Here is a 12,056-nt window from a genome sequence, read left to right on the forward strand (position 1 = left end):
GTGTGTCTCCATCTTAAAGAGGCGGATAACTGCCTGGACCATGAAATGAAACGACTCCACTGATGGCAAGACGGTCCGTTGCATTGACTCAAAGCAACCCTGTTTATTTCGTCATAGGTGGATTTATTTTTTTTTAAATTTATTTTTTGAACGTTGAGCAGAATGACCTGTGGTACCTCTGGCAGCAAAATCATGAGTGAGCCGATGTACTCCGTCATGTTTACATTGATTGCTGTACGCGGTAAATAATTTTTTTGTTGCTGTGTGTTGAAATATTGTTTGTTTCTTTATATTGAAAGATAATACTCCATAAAAATGTTTGTGTAGGCCTGAGATAGCAGTATGCATTAAAGTGGAGCTGCCTTCACATGAAATAATGATCCCTCCCATGCTCGTCAGTTCGTCTTGAGGAACTTTGCCGTGTGTTCATGCAGCTGTGCTCACAGTTTCCGGGTTGCTAAGATTTTAAAGCGTCATCGTGTTTCTACCTACACTTGATATCAGAAATGATGTGCACTGCTATGTGGTGCAGCTGTGCATATGTGTAATGACATTTTCGATGACTTGGCTGGCTTTTGTATTAAGAGATTAACAACTTTGGGAGGAGCCACCCATGATGTAGGCGACCTTGGGCACAGGCGCACACAATGCAGTATAAATACAGTAAAGGTGTATAATGCCTCATCATCTCATTGTAACAGTTTGTTATTTTCAATAGTTTTGTAACAGTTTATTATTTTCATAGAGTTTCATATGATCCCTAAATGAAACCTGGCGCTAGTGTATACGCAGGCTCCTTCAGCGGCGCTTGTACCCCTATGGGTGTTAAGGGAAAACAGGCTTCGGATCCGCTTTGGATGGATTCTGTTCTTGAGAATCATGACGCTTCTTTTCCAAGTGTAAAACAAAGTGATGTGAACCTATATATAATTAAAAAATGCTTCATTTGTTTGTGCACAAACTTTATTGCAAAAAGTTTTTGTGACAAGGTGGCAAAAGTGAAACCTGGGCAAATTTAACCATCATGGTATGCATTGCTCTGCCATTGCGTTCCAGATTTGGCATCAATATTCTATGAATTATTTTGAAAACACTTAAAAATAAACATACTTGTTTTTCTCTTGAATGTATGCATTATCTATTTATGGAAATAACAGTACTGTATTAAGTGAAAAACACCAACGTTTCATCTTCTGCAATGCCAGGCACGTCTGTCCAAGTGGTCTGCCCCCAACGCACCTCTAGATTGTTGTGAAGTCGAGCCGGCAGAACATGATTGTGCGTCTACTTAGCTTCATCATCGTATTGCAGTATATTCGAAATAGGCACGACGTGCTCCTGAAAAAACATAAAACTCGATGCAATATCCTGCACTGGCATAAGATGCTACATCTATGCGCAGCGGTGAGTGGACAATGCTTCGAATAAACTGTCAAATATGACTTGTAAAGCTCCAAAGCTGTAGCAAACTTCAGACCTATTGGTCTTCAGCCTCTTTCAATAACGAAGGTGCTGTTTCAGTGCTTTTCACCGCACCCCACCACCCACGCTGCTCAAAGAACAAAACAACTGCAGAAAAAAAGTCTGTAGATAGTTCGCTAGCTCACCCTATTCAATCCGACACCTGTACTTCCCATGATTCCCATGGCGGTACACGATGGCAGCGCCAGATTCCTCTCTAGGTATGATTGTATGAAACTCTATGGTTATTTTTAAAAATGATTGAAAAGCTCAAAATAGAGGTGGTCAGGCATAGTTTCAGGAATTCCCACAAAAGCAGAATGGCGACAGTTTTCACAAATCAGAAGGACCGACAGGCAGTATCGCTATCAATTCTCATAATTGCTGGAGGAAAGGTATGTCCGTGTTTAGGGCCTTTCAGATCGAAAACTACTGCTTATAAAATAACTGCTTGCCTTTGGAAATACCTACTGCAGCTACAAATGCTACAAAAGTGGATTTTCTGTCATGACGTAAAAAAGGTGGGTTGAGAAAAATCAGTTGTGTATCTCCTCAAAGGGCCAGCAAACAACCTCATTAAATGAAAAATGTGTGATGAAGTGATAACTAAGCACTTGTACAATGTGAACATGGTGCTGCATGAATTTCATGATTAAATGCAGTATGTAATAAGCAAGTTACAGGGTGTAGAACATCCCGTTTGGGCTGGTTTCGGTATCTGGCTTGGCCTCTCCATCATTTTTGAAAGCAAAGAGCGGCAGGCGAAGCCCGCAGTCGTGGCTACCCCCACTTTGGCAACGTAACTTGACGGCAGTGATGACATCATTAGCGTGCTGCCAACAATTGAGCAAGGCTTCCTCTACGTGTCGCTTGTGTCAGAGTGGCAGTCCGATAAAAGGTGCAGCCAAAACCACGTTACGCAAGGCCAGAGTACCCTTTTGTAGTTCAGAGGTCCAGTCGACAAAGTCCGTGCCGCGCAATGCTATCCATGGGCGATATTACAACACTTTGCATATTAGAAAGATAGATAGGCATAGGAGAGGGGCACGGCAATGGTTTTTCGAAATGGAGAGTCTGCACGGTGTTGTTATATATATAAAAAAAAGGGATTATCGTAACTGTCTGCACAAACTGTCATGCTTATGTGGGAGATGTAGACAAAAAGTTGAAGCCTGTTGGTTCACCCCTTCAACCACAGTCATGCTGTTGTTACATATGATTAGTATTGCCTAACTGCACATGCTTAATCTGTACCTTTTGCAAGGGTGACTGAGGGCGATAGAGCTCCTTCAGTAAAGGAATTGGAGGTGTTTATTTCTTGCTGTGGTCATTGTCGGACACTTGCCACTCTTTATTACTGCCTTTGTTAGTATGGATTAGGCACCAGGTTAAGGTACAGAAGTTTGTAACAGCGGACAGCGAAGCCACTGAAGATTTTATTGCGGGTTATACTCATGTACAGAGGAAAAGCACTCTCGGGGAATGCATTGCCATGACCTAAACACACGTGAAGTGCTCACATCATACTTAGTGTCTTCTTTTGCTTTGACCTTAAGTTTAGCCCCCGCCGCGGTGGTGTCGTGGCTAAGGTACTCGGCTGCTGACCCGCAGGTCAAGGGATCGAATCTCGGCTGCGGTGGCTGCATTTTCGATGGAGGCGAAAATGCTGTAGGCCCGTGTGCTCAGATTTGGGTGCACGTTGAGAACCCTAGGTGGTCGAAATTTCCGGAGCCCTCCAATACGGCATCTCTCATAATCATATGGTGGTTTTGGAACGTTAAACCCCACATATAATCTTAAGTTTAGCCATTATGAATGACTACAGCATTAACCGTACAGTTCGAGAATAAGAATTATTTACACATTACTACTTTGGTATTTATTTTTTGGTGAGATCACAGGCCAAGAAAAAAAGAAAAAAAAGACTGCATTTCTTAAAAGGGCCAACCCCAAGGCCCAAAAATTGTTATGAAAAATTTTGCTATGTGAACATGCTGCCATAAAAATTTCGTGAATGTGTGCTATAATAAGGAAGTTATAGGGGTTAGAACATCCATCCTCAGCAGGTTTCAAATGTATGCGTGGCCTCACCATCCTTCTCTGCCATAGAGAGGGAGAAAGGCGTAGCCCGTTCATCGTGACTTTGCCCACTTGTGCAACATGATGCGATATCAGTGATACATCATTGGCGTGCAGGCAACGACTGATCAGGGCATCTCCAACTTGAGAATGTGTCATTGAGGCTCTGAAAAAAAAAAAAAAGCACAGTTCAAGAGGAGCAAGCCCCCCCCCCCCCCCCCTCTGATAACTGTAAAGTACAGTAAAACCTCATTAATTCAAACTCGGTTATTTTGAAATCCCACCTAGTTCGAAGTACTTTTGCGGTCCTGTGCGGATAACTTAAAGTGGCGGTCAGCACCATTCTGGTTAATTCCAAAACTTTGGGTGAAGGTGTGCCAATACGCGATCCCTATTTCGCCGGAAAACCGCGGGAACAACAGCCCTTAAGAGCCACTAGGCAATGTACTGTAGTGATACTAACGAGTGGCAGCTGAAGTATGCGAACGTTGATACTTGCAGCTCGAAAAATAAAATTACACGAAAAAACAAAAAAAAGAAATAACGGTCGCATGATCAACTGAAATGTGCGCCTGCGAAAAGATGTGCTTCACTGCAACACAGCGGTGACTCTCTGGCAGCATGTTGCATGCTTCTCGCAATGTCAGCGTGTCATGATTTATCTATCTTTTCTTGGAATATAAAAAAGATGGTAAAGGACAGTCTGGAAAAATTCACGAGGTATGCCAACCTCCGAGTGTCAGTTGCTTCAGCAATTTTCGCTCTTGCAATGCTGGCAGAGTTCTTGCCTGCAATGCCTACTTCGAAAACTCGGCTCGAAAGCTTCAATGATCATGTTCTCCAGCCAAAACACATCACGAATTCTGTCTCACTGTCCATTATTCAATTCTTTATTTTACTGGAAAGAATGGGCGAATGGTCGCATCATGACATGCTGACGCAGCGAGGGGTAGGAGAAATGCTGGCCGCATGTCACTGCTGTGCTGCAGTGAAGACGTCCTCTTTTTTGCAGGCGCACATTTTAGTTTTTTATGCCAATTTTTTCTTTCTTTTTTTTTCTTTTTTGCCGTGGCAGCAGTGAGACCCGGCGTTCCACCTTGTTTGAGGTGAAATTGTGACCTGGTATTGCTGGAAAACAACCTTTGGGGGTGCAAACTAGCTGGCACAGCAAAGGACCAGCCCTGATTACTTCAAGTTTCTTGCATCCCACTTTTTGTATGTTCTGATAATTCAAAAACCCACTTAATTCGAATGTTTATCACGGTCCCAGTGACTTCAAGTTAGTGAGGTTTTACTGCAGTGCGACAGCTCTTTATCTCGAATGCCTTCGTTCTGGCAATACTGCTGCTCCTGGGAGTCGGGCTCTACAAAACAGCAGTGGCCGGCACAGGAAAATGAAAATGCAAACTGTGAGACCGAAACTGCATCACCACAGGGCCAAGGCGCTGTTTCATCCGGTAAAGGACCAATCAACGAGCTCAGTGGTGCGTCAAGTTGCCCATGGACAAGTTTTCGTCTCTGTGCTTGACCTTCCTTCGCTTGACCAATCCAGGAGGATTGGTCAAGCAAAAAAAAGCAGGCATAAAATTTTTTTTTGAAATAGAGAGTCTGTGTGGTGCAAAGCGCTGTAATGTGCGGAAAGTGTGAATGCCGCGGTCTACTGTTACAGTTGACGAGCTTGTTTGTGGGGTATGAAAAAATTGGAGCCTGTTTACTGGTCCTTTAAACACACTGAACGAGGCGTCTATGCCAGTACTATTTGCATTGTCTTTGTAGCATTGCCTGCCAAGTATGGAACCGATGAGAGCCATCAATGGTAGCTGAATGAAAGGTTCACTTCAAGGCTGCTGCCTATCATTGTGATCATCATTACTTAGCTGGCAAAGATTAGCTTTTAAACCTGTAGTTTAGACAAGTTGAGAGCGTGCGGCCTCACATGTTAGGGGTGGCTTTTGATGATTATTTGAAGCTACCTTTAGAAAACAGCTATCACCGTAAAGTGTAAAAAAAAATGAAAAAAGGCACAGGAGTTTGTGAATAGAGAGCCTAGATGGCACCGGTAGTTTGAAACCTTGCTTGCAGTTTACTTTGTTTTTGGGCTTGTTTGACAAGCAAAGCAGCTGTGAGGGCTCATTATATACTTGATTTCAAGTAAATCTACATTGTGTTTGTTGCTGATAACAATAGAAAAGGGATGTTTTTATGTCCAGCCAAAATATGCGGTTTTACAGAACATTGAGACTGTGGTTTTTTTTTTCTTACTTTCGAAGGTCATGAACTTTTGGACAGTTGTATTTATATGTTGCCATTGAGGAATTGTTTGAACATATTCAGAACTATTGCTTTCCTTATCGGTTTGGCAATTCGCAAAATTTTGAAATGTTTGCAAACCTCAAATCGTGATGTCAAGTTACTTATGTCCAACAAGGTTGTCATCCCTGGAGAATGCCGTGAAAATGAAGAGAAGACACACAGTAAGGTTTCTTACTTCAAAGCTGTGAACTGAAATTATACTCAATTAAATTGCTAGTTGTTCCGTTTGGTTCATAATTTTTTAGAAGTGGCTGTTTAGTGCCATTTTTTTTTTCAATAAAACTTTAAGGCTATTTTAGTGCGAGGTCATGTTCTGCAGCCTTTTTTGTTGTTGATTTTACAGAAAATGTCGAAGAAAAGGAACCTGCGGCGGAAAACAGACGATGGAAGTGATGAGGAGAGGTGAGTCCTTGCCTCCCACGCCACATGTGGCATGAGAGTTTTTGTTTCTTTCTTGCCACTTCAACATTTGCATCGCACCTTGGTTTTGTCAAGCTCGCTTGTGCAGCTGTTGATTTGAAATCCTTCTAACTCTCCCGAATTGTTCAGGAGACTTCTGAATTGCGCCCAAATCTTTCAATAGTACATTGTACAAATCAAGATGCACTCTCTGCCGTAACAAAAGGAGGTGACAGGAAAAAAAGTACCACAACTTTTGTCTCTGCCTGTCTTGGCCCCCACATTTTGTCCGCTGGGCCTATGCCACTTTCCGAGGTGTCGGTTGTGTTTGTTTCGTGGTTGTGGGAGTTGTGCATTTCCCCGAGTGTCAAAAGCGAAGATGTAGTACTCGCAAGTGTTTCTTGACACGGACGCAGCTGAGTTTCCATGCTTTGTGTCTTCATGGAAAGGTCACTAGTATGGATTCGGTACTACGTTCGCCTGTGATGCAAGCCTTTCGCATGGCGGTAAGGATGACAAAGATGCACATCGCTTCACAGAAGCATCAGAACTACGTTCGTGCTGCGCAAGGACGAGGCAACATTGAAAGTTTCTTCCAAAAGAGTTGAGAAGATTGTGCGGTCTATGCAAAATGCCTATTCATTCAATTGCTTATGGGACACAAATTGCTGCTAAGCATTAATGATCATGAAGGACCGTTGTTTCGGAAAACAGTCGCGAAGTGCAAGGACGCGAAGCGTTGGGGACATATGAGAACATCTGCCATCATCGCGAAAGTGGCTGCAGATGCCGAAAGGACAAAGGTGAAGGTTCTGAAATGCCGTGCCTTTGCAATTGCAGTGAACGGAAGCAACGACAGCGCATCCAAAAATGACTCAGTCTCGGTAATTTCCAATATGCAAGCCCCCTCTCCTCCGTTGCAGTCTCCCAAGTTTTCATGCTTCGAGGTTGGCTGGTACGGCTTTTTGTCAAAAGCCTCATGTTTTTTTATTCGTGCGTACATTTAAATTTAGCTACACTCATTCGCCATGCATTGTTTTTTTTTTAATTCATCGAAATACCTCGAACATTGTGGAGGAAGTAATGATCTTGACACTTCTGTTTAATGAAGATCGCAGAATTATATTTTACTCAAAGGCACCCCACTGATTTTATTTTTCAAATAAGTGGCTATGGTAAGAGTCTCTGAGGATTATTTTTTAAGGGCTGTGTGTTGCTCTGTCTAGGTGTGTTGCTGTTCTATACTCTGTGGAGGTTGGGTGGTGTCGTAGAATATGTTTGCAGAACTTAAATGTGCGACACAGTGAGTGTCAATGAACTGAAGTTACTGTAAAATCCCGAGCAAGCGTGCCCCCTTACGACAAATCATAATCAGACAAGCATTGGAGGGAATATCCTTGCTCAGTCGCGGACAAAAATTCAACATGGTGGTGGAAGAGCCCATATAAAAAATGCTCACCTGTGCTACTACAGAAATGCTTTATTGAACACACACGCATTTACTGTTCTTACTTGAGGGTGCCAGGTACGGCCCATAGATTTCTGGCCATTTTGAGGTACGGGTTCCTCAGTGGCAAAAGAGACGTTCACGTAATGCCTGAATCACTTTCTACTTTCCCCCGCAGGGGCGTCTGCGCAAGTAGGCGTTTAGTGCATAGCAACATCACAGACCTGAGCTAACGGGGGAGTTACGACTCCCCCCCCCCCCCTAGCCGTGCGTGGCTTTGCCGTGTCCGGAAAAAGGGGGATCCTGGGGGTTGAGCCAATGCCGAGTGATTGGACCTTTAAGGCCCCCCGGCAGAGGCAATGCACCCCCTTTGGCCCCGGCTTCACGTAGACGGCTCCCACGGGCTGACCCACCCAGGGGAAGTCGGCAGTTGCCTTTTCTGATCTCTCTCTCTTTGTCTTTACCTTTCACTTTTTATCTATCCTGTCTTCTACTCTTTTCCATTTACTTCCAAATTTCCAGGCGGCTAAGGTTAACCTTGTGGAAATAGCCTACCTTGGTCTAGGCGCATTTTGTTATAGTAGCGTTGTACAGCTGCCGTCTACAAGTTTTAGCATCCGCAAACTTGTAGCGTCCTCTTGTTGGGCTCCGTGGTGGGTGACCGCCAAGGCTTCTGCAGAAAATTAAACAGGCATGCATAGGGCTTTTCCTCTGTTAAGTGATCGTACTACCTTGAAGTGCTTACTCACCGAAGACTGGTTTTTTCAGCCAATCAAATGAAAACTTCCCCCGTTCTCATGTCTCACATAGTAAGAAAAGTGGCAATCAAGCCAGAACTGTATACCCCTTTGTAGTGTCCAGGTGTCTTACAGAAACTCTTGGCGCCGGGTATATATTTACCAAAATGGCCAGCGGAGACCTCCTCCTCGAAGTTTGAGAAATAAAAAAACAGTTTGAGAAGCTACACAATCTTTCAGCTTTTGGCGGCACTCTGATGACTGTAACACCACACAGATCAATGAACACAACTCGTGGAGTGGTATCTGACGCTGATTTGCTTGGCCTGACTGAAGCGGAACTTCTGGAGGGGTGGAAAAGTCAGAATGGGACTATTGTACAAAGGATTATCATCAGAAGAGACAACAAGCAAGCACCAACGAAACACCTTATACTCACGTTCGCTTCCAGTAATCTGTCAGAAACTATTCAAACTGGGTACACGAAGACTTCGATCAGGCCATACATACCTAACTCGCGTTTATTTAAATGCCAGAGGTATAGCCACTGCTCACAAAGCTGTCGTGGTCACCACACTTGCGCACAATGTGGAGTTTTGGGTCACACCTCCGTTACCTGCACAGAACCGGCACACTGCGTCAACTGTGGTGGAAATCATGCCTCATACTCATGGTCATGTCTATTATCGAAGAAAGAAAAAGAAATCATCACGTTGAAGGTGAAGGAAAACATCTCATTTAAAGAAGCAAGAAGAAGGGTCTCGCCATTCTATGTCTCGAAATCATATGCTGATATGGCGCGTCAGGGGGTAGCGTCGCACCAGCCCTCCCCACTCCTTCGGCCAGCGCAGAGCAAGCAGTTGGCTGTGGCGCCTGCCCCCAAGGCAGCAGTAGTTCAGTCTACTCCGCCTCCTAGCGAATCGAGACCAGAGACTCCTGGGTCCTCTGGTCTCAAGGCCTCACCTCATCAGGCGAGGCCTAAAATCCGAACCACCTGCTCGCATGTGCAGGCATCCAGTGCCTCCGAGGAGGCGATGGATACAACAGTACCCTTGGTGCTGAAAGAGCGGCATGGCTCCTTGGAGCGGGCCAAGAAAAATAAAAAGCTCATAACAGGGCTGGACGACCGTCCTGCCACCTGAATCAAGTTCACTCCAACACAGGATACTCTCTGTACACACAGCAGCATCTCTTCTTAATATGCAAACAGAAACATTACAGTGGAACATCCGAGGCCTTCTTCGAAACCCCGATGACCTACAAGAACTCCTCCATGAACACAATCCAAGAGTGGTGTGTGTACAAGAGACACACTGAAAACGAACACACACAAACTTTCTACGTAACTACGTAATCTTCTGAAAGGATAGAGATGATGCCATGCCATCATCCGGTGGTGTAGCTGTTATAGTTAGTCAAGGGATAGCATGTACACAATTACCCCTTCAAACTTCCCTTGAGGCGGTGGCTGTCCGAGCAGTTCTTCTAAACAAACTCGTCACTGTCTGCTCTTTGTACATATCTCCTCACCACCGTCTTGAAAAACTTGGATTTCAGTCTTTAATAGATGAACTATCTGAACCTTATCTGGTCCTTGGGGACCTGAACGCACATAGCGTTCTGTGGGATGATTCTCGCTGTGATGCACGAGGCCGTCTCATTGAACAGTTTCTTTTTTCTTCCAGTGCCTGTCTGTTAATTAGGAAGGAACCAACGTACTATAACATCGCTAACAATACATACTTGTCTATGAACCTCAGTATCGTATCTCCTTCACTTCTACCCTTACTTAAATGGAATGTCATAAATAATCCATATGGAAGTGACAATTTTCCTTTAGTTTTGAGTACACCAACATTATATGAATGCCCCCACATGTTCCCAAATGGCTGATAAACAAAGCCGACTGGGAACAATTTCATAACATTACTCATTTAAGTTGGACTGACATATGTGGGTTAGGCATAGATGAAGCTGTGTAGTCCTTCAGAGCATTTCTTACTGACGCAGCAGCCACATGCATCCCGCAAACATCTGGACTGCCCGCCTAGCGACGCGTGCCATGGTAAAACATTGAATGTGGGAATGTGCGGAAGTAGCAGAACAGGGCATGGAGGTTGCTGCGGAACTCACCGACCGCGAAAAACCTTATAGGTTTAAGAAAATAAAATCTCAAGGCAGGAGAACGCATCGGTAGGCCAGAAGGGAAAGTTGGCACAAGTTTTTAACGGGGATCAACTCGTATACACAGGAGGCTGAAGTCTAGAACATGGTTAGTAGGGTAGTAGGAAGACAAGTACACTCACTCACACTCATAAACACACATGGTGACAGCTTGAAAGATCAGGCGAACTTCCTCGGGGCACACTTCGAACGGGTGTCCAGCTCGTCACACTATATTGATGTTCTTCAAATATACAGAACAAGAATAGAAAAGCAGAAACCCGAACACAAATCTACTAGATACGAGCCATATAACCAAACTTTCAGCTTAGCTGAGCCCCAAACATCACTGAACTCCTGCAGTAATTCTGCCCCAGGTTCTGACCAAGTGGTGTATGAAATGTTGAAAAATCTACCAATTGCAACACAAAAAAACCTTACTTTGCTTGTACAATGCTATCTAGTTCTCTGGCGCTATCCCTACTTCCTGGAAAGAGGCTATTATTATTCCCATTTTCAAAGAGGGCAAGGACCCTTCTTCAGCTTCGAGCTATAGGCCTATCGCACTTACAAGCTGCTTGTGCAAACTTTTCAAAAAAATGGTAAACTGCCGACTTGTACATTTCCTTGAAACAAAGAATTTGCTCGACCCATTTCAGTGCGGGTTTCGAGAGGGTAAATCCACCACCGACCACCTTGTTCGTATTGAGACACAGATCAGAGACTCGTTCGTCTAAAAACAATATTTTCTCTCTGTGTTCCTCGGTATCAAAAAGGCTTATGATACAACGTGGTGCTTTAGAATATCAGGGGACCTGTCCCACTGTGGCGTGCATGGCAGAATGTTTACTATAATCAAAAGTTACTTGTCAAATCCGACATACCGTGTCCTAGTGGACAGCGTTCTTTCCCAAACATTTGTCCAAGAAACAGGAGTGCCGCAAGGTGGTGTACTTAGCTGCACACCTTTTATTATCAAAATGAATTCTTTGCGCTTGTCCATCCCTCAAAATATGTTTTACTGCACTAAATATCGACGACGTCCAGCCTTGTTTTAAGTCTTGTAATCTGGCAATGTGTTAGCGGCAGGTTCAGCTTGGTTTGAACAACCCCCGCAGGGGCGCCTGCGCAAGTAGGCGTTTGGTGTGAAGCGACACCACGGACCCGAGCTAACGGGGGAGTTTCTACTCCCTCCCACGCCTAGCCGTGAGTGGCTTTGCCGTGTCCGGGGAAAAGGGGATCCTGGGGGTTGAGCCGACGCTGGGTGATTGGACCTTTAAGGCCACCCGGCAGAGGCAACACACCCCTTTGGCCCCGGCTTCACGTAGACGGCACCCCTGGGCTGACCCACCCAGGGGAAATCGGCAGTCGCCTTTTCCTATCTCTCTCTGCCTACATCTTCGTCTTTATCTTTCACTATCTCTCTGTCCTGTCTTCTACTCTGTTCTGTTTACTTC

General features: G+C 44.5%; 1 protein-coding gene across 1 annotated transcript in view; it reads left to right on the forward strand.

Moving 5' to 3' along the window:
- The window catches only part of l(2)37Cb (DEAH-box helicase 16 lethal (2) 37Cb), a 211,117-nt gene that overhangs the window by 21,425 nt on the left and 177,636 nt on the right, over nucleotides 1-12,056 (forward strand). Inside the window, exon 3 of the mRNA XM_037413162.2 lies at nucleotides 6,197-6,255. Within this exon, the coding sequence (XP_037269059.1) occupies nucleotides 6,197-6,255 (59 nt within the window). The remainder of the gene's footprint in view (nucleotides 1-6,196; nucleotides 6,256-12,056) is intronic.

Source organism: Rhipicephalus microplus, chromosome X (genome assembly GCF_043290135.1).
Source record: "Rhipicephalus microplus isolate Deutch F79 chromosome X, USDA_Rmic, whole genome shotgun sequence".
In the NCBI taxonomy this organism is placed as follows: Eukaryota; Metazoa; Arthropoda; class Arachnida; order Ixodida; family Ixodidae; genus Rhipicephalus; species Rhipicephalus microplus.